The 18,690-nt window shown below is 41.3% G+C and overlaps 1 protein-coding gene across 1 annotated transcript in view; it reads right to left on the bottom strand.

Annotated features, from left to right (window-relative positions):
- Positions 1–15,714: 15,714 nt before the first annotated feature.
- LOC108791662 (hepatoma-derived growth factor-related protein 2-like) overlaps positions 15,715–18,690 on the bottom strand; it is a 96,423-nt gene continuing 93,447 nt past the window's right edge. The window contains exons 14-16 of the mRNA XM_018562203.1: positions 17,518–17,636; positions 15,944–15,951; positions 15,715–15,811 (exon numbers count right to left, since the gene is read on the bottom strand). Of these exons, the coding sequence (XP_018417705.1) occupies positions 15,715–15,811; positions 15,944–15,951; positions 17,518–17,636 (224 nt within the window). The remainder of the gene's footprint in view (positions 15,812–15,943; positions 15,952–17,517; positions 17,637–18,690) is intronic.

Genomic DNA, 18,690 nt, shown 5'->3' with positions numbered 1-18,690 from the left:
TGTTTGCATACGGTTTGATGCATTTCCATGCGTTCCAGACAAGAGAAAATGAAACAAGCAGTATTTTTTTTGTCTGGACTGGAACAAAATGTGCTGGTGTGAACAGAGCCCAGAAATACAATAGAGAAATATTGGGATGATTTTTTGGTCCGGGAACAAAACTGTTCTGGTCTGGACATGGTCCATACATGGTGTGAACAAGCCCTGACCATCTCCTGAACTACTCTACCTGCTTTCAATGTTTCACGATACCATAATGCCATTCCATTATCCTAAAAAAAAAATGTTTCCTGTTATTTTGAAGGGCATATTGGGAATATCTGTGCGAACCGTAGTAACTCTGATACATTATTGCACTAAGAAATCTGCCGTGTTTGCGGTAATTATGGTAATTTAGTATACTGAGTAATCTGCATTGTCTGTGGTAATTAGTATACTGAGTAATCTGGATTGACTGTGGTAATTGGGGTGATTTAGTATACTGAGTAATCTGGATTGTCTGTAGTAGTTAGTATACTAAGTAATCTGCATTGTCTGTAGTAATTAGTATACTAAGTAATCCGGATTGTCTGTAGTAGTTAGTATACTAAGTAATCTGCATTGTCTGTGGTAATTAGTATACTAACCGAGTAATCGGCATTGTCTGTGGTATTTGTGGTAAAGACAGATCCTAAGAGTAGGGGATTCTATTATTAGGTGTACAGACAGGGTCATCTGTCACAAAGAACGGGATCTACCGGGCGCTCGGGTTCGGCATATTGCGGATCGGATGGACAGATTGTTGGATGAGGCTGGGGAAGAACAAAGCTGTCATGGTACATTTAACAAAATCAGGGGAAGATGGAGGGTCTTAAAGAAGGATTTCCAGGACTTAAGTGAAACACTTAGGAAAAGTACCTCCAAGGTGGTATTTTCAGAAATACTTCCTGTACCACGAGCCACACCAGAGCGGCAGCGAGAACTTAGAGAGCTGAACAAGTGGCTGCAAAGCTAGTGTAGAAAGGTGTCAGGAAACGGGTTGTTACCACTCCTCGGGGTCGACAGGCACGGCGCAGGGCATGGGTTCCCCTCCAGCCTGGCAGAACTCCTGGTGCCCGGGTTGCAGGTGCGCATACACGAATTGCGTGGCGGACGCGCGTGCGCAGTACTCAGGCTGTGCGCGCAGTTCCAGAAACGCGCGCGTAGCGCACCTGCGCCACTACGGCTATCAGGTGTGGGCCTTGCTGGGGGAGGTTCCCAGCACACACCTTCCACCTCTCTCGCCCGCCATTGGCTCCCGGGGAGGGAAGGCTCCTAGTTGCCTCGATGACCAGGGGGTGGTCATAAATCCTCTGGCTATAAAAACCTGGCCAGAGCTCTGGCTTGATGCTGAGTTTATTCCACCCTATGGTGTGATTTCCTAGCTCACTATCTGTGTACATTGCCTTGCTTCCTGACCCCTTATCTGGACCCCCTGTTGCCGACCTTGGACTGCCATCGCCCCTGAACCCTCGCTGCCTGCCTCGACTTGGATTGGACTTGACCTCTCTTTGGATTACCCCTTTTGTACCTTTGCCTTCGGACGCTTCAGGCCATTTCCTGCCAGCGAGTTCTACTCCTATTCTGCCGAGCCATTGGCACTCCTGACAAAAGGTTGGGTTTTTGGAGAACTGGGCTGACTTCTCGGTCGGCTACCAGCTTCTACAGCAGGGATGAACTGCACCTAAATACAGCTCTACTGGGGGAAAAAACAATGGTAAAAAGGTTGGAGGAGCTTTTAAACTAGATAATGTGGGGAGGGATCGGAAAGGACTGAGCCAGGTAATAACATAAAAACAATGAGTAGTAAGATGATCACACCAGAAATTAGGGATTCTAAAATACGAAAAACAAATACACAAAATATGGAAGCATGCAGTAGCAGACAGATTATAGGTAACAGAAAAATAGTGAACACAAGTGAAAACTTGAAATGCACGTTCGCCAATGCTAGAAGCCTGTTGGAGGAGCTGGAGCTACTTGTAGAGGAATATGAACTAGTGGGAATAACACAATAAACCTAGCTAGATGAATCGCACGACTGGGCAGCAAATATACATGAATATTCTCTATTTAGAAGGGATAGGGAAGGAAGAAGGAGGAGGAGGAGGAGTATGTCTGTATGTCAAGAATGATCTGACAGTGAATCTAAGAGATATAGCACAGGAAAACGGGGATAATGCTCTGTTACTATGGATAGAAATGGAAATGAAGGATAATAAAGGGAAACTACTAGTGGGAATATGCTGCAGGCCACCAAACACTGAGGAGTAAACTCGTATATTGTCACAGATAGAAATAGTGGGGGGGGAAAGGCAATGTCATCATAATGGGTGACTTTAATTATCCTGATATAGATTGGACAAATGAAACAGCAAACTCTAGAAGCGCCCGTTACTTCTTGAACACTCTCTGTGATAATTTAATGGGACAATTGGTGGAAACCCCGACGAGGGGAAAGGCTCTGTTAGATTAATTACAAATAACACAGAGCTGATTACAGATGTAGACGTCAGGGACAAGCTAGGGAAAAGTGATCAAAGAATGACAATGTTCACGGTAAACACAGGCATGTAGGTAGTACAAGAAGACTCAATTTTAGAAAAGCTAACTTTAATAAACTAGAATAACTATAATAAATAAACAACTAGGCATACTATGTGCCATTAATTGGGATTAAATATTCCTCAATAGGAACACAGAGGAGAAATGGAGGTTTCAAGTAAATTTTGAACAACAAAATTGGCCAGTGCATTCCATCTACAACTAAATTCAGAAAAGCAAAAATTAAACCAGGGTGGTTAACTAGCAAGGAAAAACATAACATAAACGAGGAGGATAAGGCCTTCAGAAAATATAAAATCAGAGGGGACAGCCTCGGCATTCAAAAACTACAAGGATTGCAACCTAAAAAAGCAAATCAGGGCAGCAAAAGTAGAATGTGAAGCGCACATTATTAAGCAAAAAGAACCCCAAGGAATTATTTAACTATATAAATAGTAAGAAGGTACGGACGGAACATATAGGCACCATAAATGAAGACGAGGGGAGGTCGGCTACCAGCGACAGTGATAAAGTGAACATGTTAAATGCATTCTTTTCTTCTGTCTTTACAGACGAGACAGATGTGGGCATCGATCAGGGCATCAGCTGCGGAGACAGTAGTACCAGTTTTAACACACCTCTGAGGCTAACGGAGAGCAGAGTAATACAGAGATAAGGAAGAAAGAATAAATGTAAACAAATCAATAGGACCATATGGGTACATCCGAAGGTACTAAAAGGAAGTTAGTAGTCATAGCCAGATCCTTGTAGAAAATGTTTATGGACAGTATAATGACAGGTATGGTCTTGGCTGATTGGAGGAGAGCAAATGTAGTACCAATATTCAAAAAGGGGAAAAGAAGTGCACCAGGTAACTACCGGCCTGTTAGCTTAACATTAATAGTGTCTAAAATATTTGAAGGTATGTATCATACCGTATCGGAACTACATGCAGGAATTTACAAATAAAACTGTTATAAGTGGAAACCAACATGGTTTCATGAAGGACCGTTCTTTTCAGATCAATCTATTAACATTTTATGAGGAAGTAATTACTAAATTAGACAAAGGAATACCAGTAGACGTGGTGTATCTAGACTTTGCTAAAGCATTCGACACAGTACCCCACGAACGTTTAATCCATAAACTAAGGTCAGTAGGTCTAGATTTTTACGGCTCTTGAAGCTTCTCTGACCACTCCTCCCACTGCCTGTGCTGGATCTCCTCTCCCTAAAAGTCCATGGAGTGTGGCTTAAATTAATATTAAAAAAAAGGATAAAGTTAATTTCAACATAACGCCTCTTTGGTTTCTGATGCTATTGCGTGGGATGCTATGAAGTCATGTTTGCGTGGCTTGCTTATTCAGAGTATATCCACATTGAAGAAAACATCCAAGGAGTAGGAGGGGGTTCTCCTGGAGGTCGTGAGGGTGAAGGAGGAAGTATGTATTACTGATCCCTCTCCTACATATTTGGGAGGTGGAAGCATGCCCAATTAATGTACAAATCTGTTTATAACTATAACTGAAAGGAAGCGCTTCTTTTTAGCTCAACGTTATTTCGAAGGAGAAAGTACAGGCCTTCTACTTGCTGTCATTGTTAGGTCCCAGTAGAATTTAATTATATAGGTACCATTCAAACATAAGCAGGTTTAGTGTTCCATAATCTGGTTGATATTATGCATATGTTTGGGTAGATCTATAAGGACTGATCTTGAGCGTTTTCTTGAGTCCTTAGATATCTCTCAGCTTTGGAGAAGCCTTATGTGCCTCTCTTAATTTGGAGGGGTTGCAGAGGCTGAGGCCCCTAATAATAAAGTCCCGGGTTCCAATGGTCTTCCATCTGAACATTATAAAACTTATGGGCAGGTTCTTTTACCTGAACTATTAAATGTTCTTAAAAGATGCCTACGATGGGGGTTCCCTTACCCAGTCAATGAATGAGGCTATGATTATTGTTTTACAAAAACCATGTAAAGATAAATTGTATCCAGAATCATACAGGCCCATCTTCTTAAGCTGGCCATACACCTATAGATTATCTGCAGATTTTCTATGGTCATATGTTTGCAAATACATTTCCCTTTGAACTTTGCTATTTTCTGTTACCTGATATATAGGACGCAGAGCACCTGGTATCACAGGTGGGAAGTGTCCGGGGTGCAATTGAAGTGTATGTTAATTAATTGTGTAATATAGGTTCCGGTGGGAGCAAATTACCCTTTTGAGAAAGTCCAGAAACGATGAAACGCGTCAAGGGCAATATCGGCTCCGTCTCCCATTGACCAGAAAGCGCGCTAGGATGAGTGCTCCTACCACTCAATGTTTTTATATTCGTGGATCTTGTAAGTGCGAACATTTTTTGTTAAAATAAATGTTTAATAAATCGCTGCACTTAGGAGTTCTTCTCTTTTTTCTTTGTCCCCTTTTTCCTGGTATTGGAAATCCTGGTTGATGGATACCGCTGTATATGCGGTGTAAGAAGGGTTAACCGGAGGGGAACGAGCGATTGGCGTGCAACCCGGCTTTTTAGACAGAGTATGACGGAATGGAAGTCACACCATAATTGCAAATGATTGGTGAAGAGGCTCCCCTGATACCCAATTCAGTTTTGGATCATGGAATCCAAATTGGAACTCAGGAGGACAGATAAGTACCAACATCACCCACATACTACCATCTAAGAGTTGGGGTGAAACAGAAGACTGTTTGGACTGATTTGCATTGCCATAAGGATTGATCTTATGCGAGGACTTAAATATGCATAACTTTACTTATCCATTTTCTGTTTCATTTAAAGTGACATTAAACCCTCAGGAGTTTTTAACATAAAATACTGTAATGTGTGCCTTACTGTAATCCATGGTAGTTTCCCTTCTCTTTGCTGCTCTTCCTTTTAAATCTGTACCTCTGTCTCTCTGAAATGGATACATGGTGTCTGTGTGCAGGTTCACAACCTGAGCCAGCAATACAGGAAGAGGCAGTCTGCTGCAAAGGGAAGACGTTCTCCCCAAGAATGAGAACAGATTCAATTTAAAAGGAAGAGCAGCAAAGAGAAGGGAAACAATCATGGATTACAGTAAGGCACACATTACAGTATTGTTTTATGTTAAAAAAATCTGAGGGTTCTATCAGATGATTGTAAGTTCACGGCATCGTAATATCACTGGCACAGAAGAGGAATTGACTAAACACCACAAATTCATCGTTGATAAATTGAGGTTTTTTCTCAGCAAAGATACCAGTGGACGATTAAACCTAAGTGTTTGTGTCGCCCACCGGCTTACAATTCACGCTTTCTTCAGACCTATTTCACTTATAGAACAAATCACATTTTATTTATTTGCGGTGCAGTGGACGAGTTAGTTCCCAATCCTTCACCGATACACGACACACTGATATAACCTATATCAATCTCTATTTCTAATTAATCTGTACACAGGTACATCATTAACATTAATCACATACACATGGTGTTAAATTTAGTAGACTAGTAATACCAAGCGCAACATATCAGTCACATTGTTAATGGTTCTATCACACATTGTTGCAGCTGGTGACTATTTACACAATATTTTCTCCTAGCGCAACTATTTGCTTATTTGGTTGATCTTCTGTTGCTAGGGGAATAATTGGAGTTTCAAAACAGAGGTTGCCCACATAAGTTTTTGAAATTATGGGATCAGTGACATCATCTACTTAGGTTATTCATTGGTATTTGGTATGTGATAACCATGTGAACTGTCCCATTTCATATGTTTAACATATGTAATACTGTGCATCTCCCAGCTATATGAAATTTGATGCTTTGGTTGAGGTGCCCATGCTTGTACTTTTATTTTTATTATACATTGGTTTACATGTAACTTTTGTCATGCTCTTTGTTGGTTGCAGATTTCAGCTGCCAAACTCCACTGGTTCATGTTTGCTATCTGCTGATAAAATTATGGAGATTGTGTAATATGGTTTTAACATGGCTATCATCCCTTGCTGTGCTGTTCTGATACATTGAGAGGTTGACGATGAAACCTACTCCATTATATGGTTTTTATCTTGCACTTAAAAAAAAAAAAAAAAAAAAAAACTGGCAATTTACCAAATGTATACTTAATGTGCCTATTATGCTTTAAGTAATGTTATACTGGATGAGCCTATTTTTGTCCATATTTATGTTTGTTTTATTTCTTTCTAAAAAAAAGAAGCTTCCAAGTCCAACTCAGACAGCAGAAGAAAGCTTTACCACCCACAGAAGCACTTAATGCAGAGCAGGAACTTGGAGTAGATCATGGGCTGAGGGGGTCAATTCCAACTTCTGGGTGATACCACCTGTGCTTAAAGTTGGACATGGCATGACTGCAATAGCAGAAAAGCAACAACATGCTCAGAGTGCATTGCCCATGGTATTCACACAACCTGGGCAGCTGGAACTGCGCCCAATACCAACAGGTTATGCAGGGCTGTAGTTGGAAGTAACAAAGCATCACGACAGGTGGACACTAAATAGCAAACACACACATGGCACTGAGTAGGAAGCAGACGGTGCAGGAGCAGGAAGAGAGATGTGTTCACACATCTTTCTGGCGACAAAAAGGGCATAACGCTTGCATGGGCAAGACTCCACCCCTACTAAGGTACTCAATATCACTCCATCAGGTTACATAGTATTTGAGGTTGAATAAAGACACAGGTCCATCGAGTTCAACCTTTATGTGTAAGTGTGTGTGTAGTGCGTGCATGTGTGTATGCGAGGCCCTGTGTGGTCCTAGGTTTTAAGAGTACCTGTACCCCTATATGTTACAATCTCTGAGGAAGGTATCTAATTGATTTTTGAATGATTCAATACTTTCAGCTGATATCACTGCATGTGGCAGCGAGTTCCACAATGTAACCACTCTGACTGAAAAGAAGCCCCTATGCCCTTTGTGGATAAATCTTTTCTCTACCAATTTTAGGTGGTGGCCTCTACTCCTTGTTGCGGAGTTTACTGTAAAAAGTTTACTGCTGATGTTGCCATCGCCACCAAAAATTTTTTACATTAAAATCATGCCCCTCTTAATTGCCTCACTTTCAGCATGAACAAGTCCAAATTTAGCAACCTTGTCTCATAGCTTTGGTCCTCCAACCCCTTAATGAGTTTCGTTGCCTGTCTCTGGACTCTCTCCAGCTCCAGGACATCCTTTCTGTGGATCGGTGACCAAAACTGAACTGCGTACTCAAGATGAGGCCGAACCAGCGATCTATAAAGTGGCAAAATTATTGATTTGTCTCTACAGTACATTCCCATTTTAATACAAGACAGTACTCTGCTCGCTTTGTTTGCCGCAGCCTGGCATTGCAAGCTATTATTTAATCTGTTGTCTACTATGACCCCCAAATCATTTTCCATTTCTGACTTCCCTAGTGAAGTACCCATTAATGTGTATTCCGCTTGCCTGTTTTTAACGCCAAAATGCATTACTTTAAATGTTTCAACATTAACCCCTTCATGACTGAGCTTGTTTTTAGTTTCTGTTCGTAAATGAGTGACACACTTGACATTTTTGCTGTGTGATTTTTCCACGTCAGTAATATACTTTCTTACAAAGTGCACCCACACATATTATATATTGTTTTTTTAGAGGACAGATGGGGCTATATACTTGTATCACATATGTGTACCTAACGCCTCACAAATAAAATATTAAACTTGAGTAAAAAATTAAAAGAAAAAAACACTTTTTCCCCAGTTTTGATTTGTATTTTTTTGAAAAATATCTCAGCTAAAACAAAGTGCATTAATTACATTAGTTTGTCTTTTATTTGAAAAAAAAAACAAAACACATTCCTAGGATTTTAGACATTTTTTCTGTACTTCTCAGCCTAAAACTAAAACCTAACATTTTAATCTTTTTTCTCTAAAAGCTAAAAGTGGATACCTGGCATACAATGTCACACTTCGTGACATAGACATACTTTGAACACTGCCGACATGAGGGGGTTAAATTAAAAAAATTAACCCCTTAGGGTAAAAAACCAATCTGCAGCTCGGCTGCAGATTTTCATTGTATTGGGTTAATTTTTATATTCATGATAATATAAAATATATAATTTTTAGTTGCTACATTTTTTTTTTTTTACACTATTTCTTTTTTCTAAAACATTTTTATTTATTTAATTATATCAAGCAGTCATTGTGAATTATTGCACTATTACTGCTTGAATTAATTAATTTTTGGTTATTATTAGGCTCCTTCAAACTTAAGAACAACCAATAATAACCTTAGTGACACTGATCCTACTGCATTAAAGGATCAGATGTCACTAAAGGCTGTCTGATTGTTCCCACAACGAGGCTTAATTAATCTTTTTCTCCAGACTCAACTGGTGGCGGAGATTCAATCGGATCTGATTTCCTACTTTAGTTACAATGACATGGCAGATTGGGATCCCATGACAGTTTGGGAGGCACACAAAGCATTTATCCATGGAACCTTCATCAAGCAAGGTTCCAGATTGAAAAAGGCTCACCTGAAGCAAATCAATCATCTCTTATCAGAGATACATCGTTTAAGAGTCTCTCCACAAAAGTTTTTTTCGCGCAAGCGGGTTTTTTCAGAACTGACGGCTCTTAGAGAAAACAACTTAAATCCTTGTATCTTACCAAAACAATGGGTATCCTAATGAATTGTAAATGTAATTACTACGAGTTTGGATATAAATGCGGTAGATCTCTGGCGAGAGCTTTGAGAGCACAAAAGGTGTCAGTCTTACATTCCTGAGATATTAAACAAAGCAGGTACGAAAGTCTTTAACACTGACGCGATCACTGATTACTATTCCTAGTTGTCCACATATGAACCTAAATCAACAGGACACATTGCTTAGGTCTAAAACCGACAAATACTTACAGAGAGAGGGTATGCCATCACTTGGAATCCCGAATTACCAGTGAGGACCTTGTTCAGGCAATTTCTCAGACAAACACAGGCAAAGTCCCGGGGCCAGATAGCCTTACGTTATCATATTATAAAACCTTTTTAGACATTGTCTTATCTCTTAAAAGCATACAATGCTATTGGAAAGGGCACCCCCCTTCCCCTTGGATTCGTTGAGGGCTCATATCACCTTGATTGCCAAACCTGACAAAGATCCTCTTTCTTGCCAACATTATAGACCCATCTTTTTACTAAATACTGACCTCAAGCTATTCACAAAAATTATTGCCTCCCGATTGGTGACCCACATGCAGATTATACATCCAGACCAGGTCAGATTCGAGCCTTTCCTGAGGAGAGTCCGCAATAACAAGGACGTTTTGGGCATGGATCTGGGTCAGGATAAAGTGGCGCTGTACGCCGATGATTTGTATTTTTTTTTTAACAACCCGAATACATCCCTACCCAACTTACTACAGGAATTCCGTTTATATGGAGAACTCTCTAATTTTTTCAAAAATTGGAGGTCCTAAATATCTCGATCTCTTGGGGTCTTTTGGACGGCCTTCATTTGGAAATTGCCATTTAGGTGGTCGGGACAGATATTTGGGGACTCTATCCCACATAACTTTTCCTGTCCTTTTTGAGTTAATTTTCCCCCTCTTAAAAGAAATTAAAACAGGTTTCCCAGATGTTATATACCATGCTGCATGCCAACTTACCAGGGTTATCAATTAGTGCAGCATGGCTCCTTAAAATAATGGGTTGGCATTGAACAAGCCGGGGTTTGGATGCCATTATTGGCCCTCCCTTGGTGTAATAGTGATATTACCTCTTCCATTGAGTCTCATCTTACAGTTTCCCCTACTTGGGTCATTTGTCGTAAATTCTTTCCTGGAAAGGAAATTTCACCATCCTCATCTACTAGGTTTTCCATCTTGGGCAACCAGAGCTTTACTCCTGGCTTAGAAGACCCTTTTTTTCCCCCGCTATATGGTACAAGATAACAAGAAAATGCATAGCCCTGAATTTGTTAACAATCAAGGGGTTTCACTAGCAATGTTCTTTTCACCAGCAACGTTGTCCCTTTTCAGCTCAGGGCCTCTTCCTGTAGTGCTGGCTCAGGTTACAGCCTATACACAGACACCGTGTGAGACAAGGCAGTCTGCTGAAAAGGGAAGTTCTCTCCAAGCATGAGAACAGATACAGTTTTAAAAGGAAGAGCATCAAAGAGAAGGCAAACAACCATGGATTACAGTAAGGCACACATTACAGTATTGTTTTATGTTAAAAAATCTGAGGGTTTAATGTCACTTTAACTGCAGTCTAAGTCCTCCCCCAGCCCTTACCCTTGTACAAAACAGAAGTCTTGTGACCACTTGGAAAATCCTATTAAAAAAAATAGGACCGTATCTCTGAACTGATGGGTTATACCGCCACCTACAAGATTAAGACACTTAGGCACAAAAGAAAAACTGAGCCCACAGGCGACAAAACCCCCTTCTGCCTGAATTAGCTCAGTTAGTCACAAGGCAGTAGAACAGAGGCACAAAGAACCATACAGGGGAGACTGCTATGTCCTTCAGTGAATGCAGAGAAAAGGATTTTACAGCGAGTACTAGGGCTGAAACAACTAACTGACTAAGGTCGATAATAATCAATAAGAAAACTGTTTTCAGCAATTTTCATTATCAATTAGTTGGACATTCAATTAGTTGGCCTGCTTGCAGCTCCTCCTCACAACCTCCCTGCCTCATTATCAAGGTGGCGGTGCTGCTGGCAGACACGCCCACATCGCTTGTAGACACAGAGCACACATGTTGCAAGCCAACCCGCCAGAGAAGGGGGAACCGCATACCACACTCCCCAGCATTCAAGTAGGTTATCCAATAGCATTAAATGACTCGTCAGAGTGGGCACGGCAGTGGCATAAGAACAGGTGTGGGGGGAGCGCATGTGCTCTGCTCTTGCTGCACAGAGCTAGCAGCTATGCTGGTCACCTACGTCACCTGATGCTTAATTTACCTTGCTTCTTGGCTACTTTCTGTCCAGCCCCCATCTCTCTCTATTTAAATCCTGCTCAAACTCCCTTTGCCTGAGCAACACTCCTGTTGCCTCAGAGCTCCCATTTGTGCCTTTGCTCGTGACTTGCATTTCGTTGGACTGATCTTTAATTTACCAACTCGGCTTAAGTGATATTAAAGTCAAAAGGTTATTAACCTATTTCAAATGCTGATAAAAAAATAATGTTTTTCCAAGCCTCAACGACTTCAGGTTATCACAAAAAAAACCTCTCCCACACAGGCTGTATCAAGCTGACGTGCCACACAGGCTGGTTCCAGGCTGGGCTGGAGTTCCCCTGATTCCGTGACAGACACCTCCCTTGTCTTCCAGCTGGAACCCTGAACATGAGCCAGCATTCTTCTCATAAGGGCTCTTCCCAGGTGCACAATCTTTCGGTGCTGGTCACCACTAAAGCCTGGACCCAGGAATGGAGATTTCATTCCTCACAATGCTCTTTGAAATCTTCGTGCCTTTACATGCACATGAACTTTAATGGCATCCTAGTCTTAGTCTGTAGGGTTCAATATTGAGTTGGCCCTCCCTTTGCAGCTAGAACAGCTTCAACTCTTCTGGGAAGGGTGTGCACAAGGTTTAGGAGTGTGTCTATGGGAATGTTTGATCATTCTTCCAGAAGAGCATTTGTGAGGTCAGGTACTGATGTTGGACGAGAAGGACTGGCTCGCAGTCTGCGCTCTAATTCATCCCAAAGGTGTTGCATCGGGTTGAGGTCAAGACTCTGTGCAGGCCAGGCAAGTTCCTCCACCCCAAACTCGCTCATCCATGTCTTTATGGACCTTTCTTTCTACACTGGTGCGCAGTCATGTTGGAACATCCTAGCGGATCTGTTCTTGCAGCCAGTTTTCCACCCATGTACATACAATTTCATCCAAACTGATAGACCTTAGTTTATAAATAAACTAAGCTTAGGCTGGGATTGCCTCAAACAAGGAAGCTATCAGACAAAGGACCCGCATGCAAGTGCGAATTGATGCCCAATTGCACAAACACAACAGGCAAACTTGGGCTCGGAGCCACCAACACTTCTGGAAGCAAAAACACCCTGGCCTGACTTGTGTCCAGGATCAGGCCCAGAAACTCCAGACGAAGGGATGGCAACAGAGAAGATTTCTTGATGTTCAAGACTCAGCCGAACTCCTCCAGAGAGCGCATGGTAACTGCCAGACTGGTGTCCAGGTCCGAACGAGACTCCTGCATATTCCCCTGAGGACGTCTTTTGATGACGAAACGCACAAGGGCGGGCCTATCTCGACACCATACCAAACGAGATTACGGATTACTTTGCATTAGCAGACTGGCCGGCTGTGAATTTTTTATTCCATCGTCTAATAAACTGTTTTAAACTGCTACACGATGAAGGGCTTTCTTTTTCTATGATTGTATGAATTTCATATACTTCGGAGATCGATGGTAAAGTATTTTGCTTCATCGAGGACGCTGCAACATTGTGTCACACCAGACAAAAAGCTTTGGGCTGTGTGCTGCAGCCAATAGAGCGAGTACGCACTCTGAAGGGGGTGGACGAGTGAACACAAATATAAATACGATCCTCAGCAAGCTTCACTTACCGTCTGGGCATCTGGAGGCTGCATAAATTGCACTTTAATGGATAAACTTTTACAAAGGGATATGCGTTTGCACTGAGATCACTTGGAATATGGATTGATCACTATATGATATATATTTATTTATCTATCACTCATTTACATTTTTAAGGATTTTACATATTGCACTGAAGTGGATATTTGCACAGATATTTTTATATGATTGATTATCTAATAGAGATTAAAGTATTATTGTTGTATTGTAACACAAACACATTTATCAAGTAGTTTGCACTATATAATTGCACAGAGATTGACTTGCTTTTTTGCACCTGTAATTGGATATGCACTTTATTATATAGAGGTATCATAATAATTTATTGGAGTCACTTGACACTTATATAGTTTTGCACTCGATAATGAGGCTACCAACTAATTCACTGCATTGACATCACTCGGTGCAGTTGATTAGGCGGACACGATTTGCACAGATTGAATTATTAGCGCTATATATTCAGTTATACCGAACAAAACTCCGCCCGGAGAAGGAGGTTGTCCAAATAAGCCACGATCGAGATACCCCGCTGTCTCAGTAAGGCTGGGGCCACAAATTTTGGTTAATACCCCAGGAGTTGAAGCCAGGCCAAAACGGAAGGGCTACAAAACAGGAAATGTTCTTCCCCTCACTGCAAAATGCAGAAAGAGCTGAAGCGCAGGACAAATTGGGACATTCAGGTAGGCATCCTTTATGTCGATTGACACCAGAAAATCCCCCTAGTGGAGGGAAGCCACCACCAAACGTATAGACTCCATTTTGAACTTCTGAACCTTGACAAAGGCATTGAGCGCCTTGAGATCCAGAATCGGTCAAATGCAGTCCTTCTTGGGAACAATAAAAAGATTTGAATAGAAGCCCTTGAATGTTTCCGATGGTGGACCTAGAAAAAACACCTCTCGGCTAAAGCAGATTCTGTCCCCCCAACCAGAGATCGCGCAGACGCGCCTGAGACAGGCAAAGATTGGAGGAAAAGAACCGGATTGAAGGGGGGAAAAAAAATTATATCTTAAAACCCAAAACATTAAGCCCACAAACCCAAAATGTGAGCCAGCCAAGGATCCACAAACAATCAAAGAAGTCTCCCCACCCTGAGTTGAAAAGGTGGAGGTGAACGTTAATGCAGTGAGCTTGGATGACGAACTGTCAGGATCTCTTCGGCCCACCAGAGAAGGAGGATTTTCCTGATTTTTGGCTCTTAACTGAGGCACCTTGGGGAAGAAAAAAAAACATTTGGCAGTGGAAAAAGAAGGACCCTACTTGTGCCAAGGCTCCTTACCCTTCTCAAGTGGCAGTAAGAAGGTCCCTTTCCCCCAGTAGGATTCTTGATAATATCATCGAGCGTAGTGCCAAATAAGTGATTGCCCTTAAAAGGAAAGGTTTGTCAACAGTTTCTTAGAAGTCTGGGCAGCAGACCAGCACTTGAGCCGCAGACACAAAGGACAACCCTAGACACAAACGTAGACAGCAAGGGTCTAGTATCCAGCGAAGAGTTAGAGACATATTGGAGACAGTGGACTAGTTGATCAATCAGTTCCACATATACAGGAGACACCTGTTCACCTTCCAGACCGTGGCGCAAGTACTTCGTCCATTCAGTGAGCGTCTGAGACCCCAAAGCTGTGGCCAAAACAGGCCATAGAGTCGATCCAGCGACGGTACACACCGATCTCGCTACAGATTCAGTTTTCCTGTCCATCAGATTTTTGAAGGATGGCGACTCCTCCACTGAATTCACCATTGCCTTGTTCAAACGGATGGGGGGGTCCACGACTGACACTCCCATTCCGTTTAACCCCTTCATGACTGAGGCCTTTTTTTTGCACCCATGTTATATTCCTCATTTTAGGCCTGAAAATTACTTAAAAACACCCAAACATTATATATTTTCTGAATGCCAAGACCCTATAGAATAAAATGGTGGTAGTTGCAAATTTTTATGTTGAGCAATATTAGCACAGCTCCTTATTAAACCCCAACATTTAGTGAAACATTTAATTAAAAGCCCCAAAACACAACAAAATACTCATTTTGTAAATGAAATATAAAAGATGAGGTTACAACGAGTAAAACGATACCCAACATGCCCAGGTTACAAATTGCGTGCATCCGTAAAACGGCGAAAAATTGCAGTACCCCACAAAATCCATAGAAGACGCTTTAAAAGCCCCCACAGGTCATCAATTTAGAGATACCCCAAAATACTGGCCCTAGAATTATTGCTCTCACTCCGGCGTGCGCGGCGCTACCCAACATGTGTAGCGCATTCATATGTAGGCGCACCCGACGCGTGTTTACGTGGCGACGCGCGTGCTCACGGGGGCGGGGGACTTTAATTTTTTTTTTTAGATTAGATTTATTTTATTTATTTATATATTTATTTTACAGGACACAGAAGCGATCTGGCGACAGGTAAGTCGCCAGAATTGCTTCTGTTGTAAAGCTGACAGTCGGCTCTACAAGTTTAAACAGCCCCGATGCTGGAGATGTACACTGTACGTCGTCAGTCACGAAGGGGTTAAATAAAATCATCATAAAAGGTGTAATAACGGACACAATTTAGTTGAGCGCCTCAACTTGTGCGTACCAAAAGGGAACTAGAGTTTCTGACAGAGCATCTGCAAAATCTTCAATCTTAAGCGTGTCACTCACAGACCTTATAAGAGCAGAAACGAATTATTTCGCCTGTGAAAAAGACAAAGAGGAAGCCTGGTCATCACTGCCCGAGTGGGCAGAGAGTACTATCTCCCAAAACAGTAGAAAAGCAACATTTTCCAAGCACACTCACCAGCCAGCCTGCAAAAAACCCCCAAAAAACAAAGTACTCAACTATTAGGGTTAAAAACAGAGCTTTTAATTGCACAACTTTAGCAAAATATGTGGAAGCCACACTGCCTCATCAAAGCCGCTCTGTGTATTGTGGTCCTAACTCTAATCTATCAGAGCCTCAATCTTAGAGCATGTATAGCAAAGGATGAATTGGGTGCTGGTTTGCCAGGAGGTAGCCTAATCCTCTTTAAAAGGCACAGGGACACACCAGAAGCCCAGCACATCACAACAGCACCCCAGTTCCTATGTTTTTGTGCATAGTTGAATTGCTTAGCCTTGTTTCCACGTCGTAGGTATGGTTTTTTGGCCACAACGCCGCAGAAAAATGGTGGGATATTATAGGCATTATAGGTGGAATATGCATGCACTCAGAGGCTGAGCTTGGAAGACTACAAAGATCTATATTATCCAGCCTGTCACCCTGCTCAGCTGTTGATTGAATTTCAACAAAAAAAGACAAGAAAATAAAAAGATTAAAAACCCCTGTAAATGGAAAAAGACAAAAAAAAAAACACAGCAACTAAGATTCCCAGTAGGGAGCTAGGTCCATACTCCTCAACTCTAGGCAAAAGTTTAAAAACTTTTTTTTTTAAATAGTGAAAAGTGTACAAAAAAATAAATAAATGTTACAAATAAAATATATATTTTTATACTATCATTTATATAAAAATTAACCCCTTACAATGAAAATCTGCAGCTGAGCTGCAGATTTGTTTTTCACCCTAAGGGATTACAAAAATTTTTTTTTTAGCCCCTCATGACAGTGATGTTCAAAGTATGTCGTGTGACACATAGTGACAGTGACATTGTATGCCAGGTGACCACTTTTAGCTTTGAGAGAAAAAAAAGATTAAAATGTTAGGATTTTAGTTTTAGGCTGAGAAGTACAGAAACATTTCTAAAATCCTAGGAATTTGAGTTTTATTCAAATAAAGGACAAATAAATAAATGTATTTATTGCATTTTTTTTTAGCTGTGCTATTTTTCTAAAATACACTACAAAATCAAAGCTGGGGAAAAAGTGTTTTTACGTTTTTTCCTCTTTTTTTATATTTTATTTGTCCTAAGTGAGGCGTTAGATACACATATGTGATATAAATATATAGCCCTATCTGTCCTCTAAAAAACAATATATAATATGTGTGGGTGCACTTTGTAAGAAAGTATATTACTGACGTGGAGGAATCACACAGCAAAAATGTCAAAAGTGCTTCAGTCATTTACGAACAGGAACGAAAAACAAGCTGAGTCATGAAGGGGTTAATGCAGATCACAGGTTTTGTTTTCAAAACTCAAATCACTGTAGCTGTAAGAGCAGCATAAAAATAGTTAACTTTTTCAGAAGCAGGCAAGGAGGGGGGAAGTCTAGAATTCACAAATGCTTATCTATTAAATCAGGCAGATAATCCTGTTACAAATAGCTGCTAGCTGTGAAAACCCAACTAGGCCAAACACACACTCCCGCAAACTGTCCCAGTAAGAGTGGATGCATAGATGTCAAAGGCCATAATGTTGGCACTTGTGTATACATACTGACCGGCTGTGTGGATTCTCACAAGAACTCTTGATGGCAGTGGGAATCTGTTCCACCTCTATCTCCTTATCTGCACGAAGAGTTTTTTGTGAAACAGAGTCTCCGTTGAGTGAAGAATCTAAACAATTAAATAAATAATAAATAAGCAGCAGAATTCCTTCCTAATGCAGTGAATACATTTTGCGGCACATGTTGTCACATGGCATTTTCAAATGATGGTAATGTGCTAAACTGCACACAAACAAAACATATGAACATATGTGATGGAAATCAGCATGTACCAGAGTCTGACCACATTAATGCATATGTATACAAATGCACTTTCACATGAAGGTTTATTTATTTACAAGCCACAATGCAGAAAAAACAACTAATTGCACTCCAAGCAGCAGAGTGAACCATACTTTTTGAGTACAGTTATGCTTTGATGCACTACCGTGTTTCCCCGAAAATAAGACTGTTTTTTTTTTCATGAAAAAAGACACTGGGTCTTATTTTCGGGGGATGTCTTACCTGGCTGCAGCTGTCGAGCTCTCCGCTCCGATGCAAACAGGTGTGCGGGCAGGGGGGGCGTGTTGTGTAAGTGGGCATGTGTGTGGGCAGTCGTGTGGGCGTGCGAGGAGGGTGGATCAGTGTCACTAAGGTTATTATTGGCTGTTCCTAACTTTGAAGCAGTCTAATAATAGCCAAAAATTTATTCTTGAACCCTTTTGCGGCCATGGATGTACCTAGTTTGTCATTGGCAGCACGGCCCTGAAAACAGGCTGCCGGCTTTACAATAGAAGCGATTGTGGCGGCTCAGCTGCCGCAAGATCGCTTCTATGGGCTGGTAAAGTGCCCCTCCCCAGCCGTAAAAGTTGTGCCAATACCGTGCAACATTTGCAACTGCCACCTTTTTATTCTATATGGTCTTGGCTTTCAGAAAATATATAGGCGGAAATTTATCAAAACTGGAGCAGAGTCTGGAGCAGTTGCCCATAGTAACCAATCAGCTTCTCTCTTCAGTTTGTTCAGTTAAGATTTGAAAATGAAACAGAGAAGCCGATTGGTTACCATACACAGCTGCTCCAGTTTTGATAAATCTCCTTCATTAATGTTTTGGGGGTTTTGTTAAATTATCAGTCATATTGATATTCATTCACAATGGCTGCTTGATATAAAAAAAAAAAATT

The sequence above is a fragment of the Nanorana parkeri genome, unplaced genomic scaffold, assembly GCF_000935625.1.
Source record: "Nanorana parkeri isolate BGI_ZX_2015 unplaced genomic scaffold, ASM93562v1 scaffold565, whole genome shotgun sequence".
In the NCBI taxonomy this organism is placed as follows: Eukaryota; Metazoa; Chordata; class Amphibia; order Anura; family Dicroglossidae; genus Nanorana; species Nanorana parkeri.
The sequence above is the reverse complement of the archived record's forward strand: the minus strand, read 5'-3'. Positions and strand labels throughout refer to the sequence as shown.